At 44.2% G+C, this 4,624-nt stretch overlaps 1 protein-coding gene across 1 annotated transcript; it reads left to right on the plus strand.

The window, feature by feature from the left end:
* Positions 1 to 1,853: 1,853 nt before the first annotated feature.
* LOC137260819 (uncharacterized) lies at positions 1,854 to 2,786 on the plus strand. Its single transcript, XM_067798381.1, has one exon. The coding sequence runs from the start codon at positions 1,854 to 1,856 to the stop codon at positions 2,784 to 2,786; it is 933 nt and encodes a 310-aa protein (XP_067654482.1).
* Positions 2,787 to 4,624: the final 1,838 nt, after the last annotated feature.

The raw sequence follows: 4,624 nt of genomic DNA on the forward strand, positions 1-4,624 counted from the left end.
AAGAGGAACAGATTTCAAGGTTTTCATCTTGGCACTTGAACCACTACAGTTTGGTTGCAGTGAAAACGCACCGATGAATTTTACTTTAAACAATATAGTAGAGTAAATATAGTGAAATTATGATTGCGAACCCTTATTAATTGACCTTGCCAATTGAAAATTTAAGCCTCAGAATTTTATTCAACTTGATATAAAAGTTGTTTAACAAACGATCATAGATTCAAATAGTTATTATTGGTTTGCATTACAAGGGGGTAAGCGCAGTAGTTGGAACAGTGAAACAAACGCACGTGCGTTACTTGATGAGAGTTAATTTAGACCAACTCTTCTTGTTCTCGGTGTTTCATTTAACGTGCCCCATGTGAAATAAAAATAATTAAATCGATTTAAATAAACAAAACCAGATAGCATATGACTGTATGAACAATTCAGTAAAACATGAAACGACTATATTTTTTTCAGAAGTGTTGTTTCCAGGACAAGCGTTGTAACGAATCCAAGTGTGCATGTTCGGCATGAACGCAAGATGAATAACATTCTTTCTCCCCCCCCCCCCCACACACACCACACACACACACACACACCTTCCATTTAAGTTAAATTAAATGTCGTTTGTAACATTTGACCTCTCGGGTCATGCATATGTAGAGTAGCTCAGGTCAAGCTGAACAAGCTGTAGGTGGTCTTGGTCTAGTGGACGACAGCGGTCTGTAGATCGGTAACAAGACAATCAAGTGATCAACAATACGAACATCGAACTGATGTGATACGATAACATGTGTCAACCAAGTCAACGTGTCTGATCACCCGATCCTGTCAGTTGTAGCATGGGGTACTGAAGGTCAATTCTAACTCATATCTTCAGGACTTGGACATGTATATGTTCCTAAGTAAACATGCATGGGTTTGTACGCGACTGTTCTGTACACGGGACAGGTGGCAAACGTTTAGCTACAGGAAAAGGATACACCACGGTGATGGATCATGTAATCTTACTGAAGAATCGCTATAGACGTAACAATAGCTGACAGATACAGATGGTATATCGACTGTAGTAGATATCGCATGTCACGGCTGTGGAAGTCTGGGAGGAGGTTGTAGTGCAATATACGAGGAATTGATGAGTGAGGCGAGTACGCGGAAAACGCCATATATCACATGTGAGAGATGCAGGCGCTAATGGAGAGCGGGGGAGACAGAGGCAGACAGAAAGGCAGGTTTTCAGAGAGAGTGTGAGAGCCAGTTGTAGTCGCAGAGGGAGAAGAAGGAAAGACTTACAGGGCTAGAGGTGTAGAGGCAGATGGAATCCTGTATGTGTGTGTGCGAAAGAGAGAGATAGATAGATAGAGAGAGAGAGAGAGAGAGAGAGAGGAAGTGTGAAAGAGAGATATAGAGGTAAAAGGAAGAGTGAATGAGACGGAAATGCAGAGGTAGAAGGAAGCGAGAAAGAGTGAGAAATGCAGAGGCGCAAGGAAGCGAGGAGAGATGCAGAAGCAGAAGAAAGAGTGAAAAAGTGAGAGATCCTGAGGCAGAGGGAAGAGTGAGAGATGCTGAGACAGAGGGAAGAGAGAGATATGCTCAGGCAGGAGGAAGAGAGAGTGACATGCAGAGGTAGAACGAAGAGGGTTAGAGAGCGATGCAGATGTAGAAGGAAGAGAGGCTGAGAGATGCAGAGGTAGAAGGAAGAGTGATAGAGAGAGATGCAGAGGCAGAAGGAAGAAGGAAAGGGAGAGTGAGAGATATAGAGGCAGAAGAAAGAGTGAAGGTGTGAGAGATGCAGAAGGAAGGGAGAGCGACATGCAGAGATAAGAGGATGAGAAAGTGAGAGATTCAGAGGCAGAAGAGTGATAGAGATGCAGACGGAAGTGAGCGTAAGAGATGCAGAGGCAGAAGGAAGAGTGAGAGAGAGATGCAGAGGCAGAAGGAAGAGAGAGATGCAGAGGCAGAAGAAAGAGAGAGATGCAGAGGCAGAAGAAAGAGAGAGATGCAGAGGCAGAAGAAAGAGAGAGATGCAGATGCAGAAGGAAGAGAGAGATGCAGATGCAGAAGGAAGAGAGAGATGCAGAGGCAGAAGGAAGAGAGAGATGCAGATGCACAAGAAAGAGAGAGATGCAGATGCAGAAGAAAGAGAGAGATGCAGAGGCAGAAGAAAGAGAGAGATGCAGAGGCAGAAGAAACAGAGAGATGCAGATGCAGAAGGAAGAGAGAGATGCAGAGGCAGAAGAAAGAGAGAGCTGCAGATGCAGAAGGAAGAGAGAGATGCAGAGGCAGAAGAAAGAGAGAGATGCAGAGGCAGAAGGAAGAGAGAGATGCAGAGGCAGTTGGAAGAGAGAGATGCAGATGCAGAAGGAAGAGAGAGATGCAGAGGCAGAAGAAAGAGAGAGATGCAGATGCAGAGGAAAGAGAGAGATGCAGATGCAGAAGAAAGAGAGAGATGCAGATGCAGAAGGAAGAGAGAGATGCAGAGGCAGAAGGAAGAGAGAGATGCAGAGGCAGAAGAAAGAGAGAGATGCAGATGCAGAAGAAAGAGAGAGATGCAGAGGCAGAAGGAAGGGAGAGATGTAGAGGCAGAAGAAAGAGAGAGATGCAGAGGCAGAAGAAAGAGAGAGATGCAGAGGCAGAAGGAAGAGAGAGATGCAGAGGCAGAAGAAAGAGAGAGATGCAGATGCAGAAGAAAGAGAGAAGAGGAGAGTGAGAAATGCAGATGCAGAAGGAATAGTGATAGAGAGAGAGAGGCAGGCGGAAGTAAGAGTGATAGATGCAGAGGCAGAACGAAGAGAGACTGAGAGATGCAGAGGTAGACGGAACAGTGATAGAGAGAGATGCAGACAGAAAGAAGTGAGAGTGAGAGATGCAGAGGCATAAGGAAAAGAGACTGAGAGATGCAGAAGGAAGAAAGAAGGGGTTTGGGTTGTGAGACTTGAAAGAAGAAAGAGAGAAAGAGAGAGCGTATCACAGAAAGGAGAAAAAGAAAAGTGAGGGGAGGAATGCATATACAGATGCAAGAGAAAGAAAGAGAGACTGACGTGAGAAGGAAAGAAACTTATTATCTATAACATTAAATACCATATCAAATACCAGGACAAATACCAGAAATCCAAACCATCTGACTCGACCCACCAACGACAAGAAACTCTTCTGTATTGCAATATGAAATAACAATATTGGCTCAACTTCTATTGATCAAAAATCTTTTCCTTCGTGTAGCAACTGACAGCGACCAGGAATAAATATCACTAGTTGTTTGGCTAGCAATCAAATGCCTAGTTGAAAGTGACGCGTTATATAAACCTCCGCACTAAAGCTGTCGAGTCTGTCAGACTGAGCATAGTCCAACTACAAACCCTGCTGGTTTAAGACAGTATCTCTCGGACAACTCACGATAAAAGCTCCGATAGCCAGCCACCGTGGCCAAATCAATTTGTTCATTTGTGTCAGCGTTGAGCTAGGGCTATCTGATGGTCTTTTCAATGAAAATATAAGTTGACTGGCCATTGAACGAGTCGGGGAAAGGTGCAAGGTTAATCGGAATACTTGGGGACACGTGGATGTTGCATGGCAGAACGCTGTGAGGGGAGATGAATGTAATGAAACGGGGGGAGGGGGCGTAGGTCGGGGGGTATGAGGATGTAGGCCTCTGGAGGATGGGGAATGTCGCAGGAATATTGGGTTTGCTTCTTTGAAACAAATATACCTTAACCAATATTATTGCTTCTCCAATATTAATTTCCCGTCTTCCGTATTTTACCCATGATGAAAACTGGCCAAAAGAGATCGGCGATGCCACCAGGTGTCATATCCTGTTCAGCTGCGTAAGGATTAACTGTCTGGAGCGCATGAAGTATGGAGGACCAGTCTGATATAGAGTACATGGAGTATACCAAACAGTTACTCCATACATCATGTACTCTGTACCTGACAGTTACTCCATACACCATGTACTCTGTACCTGACAGTTACTCCATACTCCATGTACTCTGTACCTGACAGTTACTCGATACTCCATGTACTCTGTACCTGACAGTTACTCCATACACCATGTACTCTGTACCTGACAGTTACTCCATACTCCATGTACTCAATACCTGACAGTTACTCCATACTCCATGTACTCTGTACCTGACAGTTACTCGATACTCCATGTACTCTGTACCTGACAGTTACTCCATACACCATGTACTCTGTACCTGACAGTTACTCCATACACCATGTACTCTGTACCTGACAGTTACTCCATACTCCATGTACTCAATACCTGACAGTTACTCCATACACCATGTATTCTATTCCAGACAGTTACTCCATACTCCATGTACTCTATTCCAGACAGTTACTCCATACACCATGTACTCTTTACCTGACAGTTACTCCATACACCATGTACTCTGTACCTGACAGTTACTCCATACACCATGTACTCTGTACCTGACAGTTACTCCATACACCATGTACTCTATACCTGACAGTTACTCCATACACCATGTACTCTGTACCTGACAGTTACTCGATACTCCATGTACTCTGTACCTGACAGTTACTCCATACACCATGTACTCTATACCTGACAGTTACTCCATACACCATGTACTCTATTCCAGACAGTTACTCCATACTCCATGTACTC

The sequence above is a fragment of the Haliotis asinina genome, chromosome 14, assembly GCF_037392515.1.
Source record: "Haliotis asinina isolate JCU_RB_2024 chromosome 14, JCU_Hal_asi_v2, whole genome shotgun sequence".
NCBI classification, from domain to species: domain Eukaryota; kingdom Metazoa; phylum Mollusca; class Gastropoda; order Lepetellida; family Haliotidae; genus Haliotis; species Haliotis asinina.

Bases quoted from the DNA above. Each gene is read 5' to 3' on its own strand.
- LOC137260819 (XM_067798381.1), top strand. From the start codon at position 1,854: ATGCAGACGGAAGTGAGCGTAAGAGATGCAGAGGCAGAAGGAAGAGTG.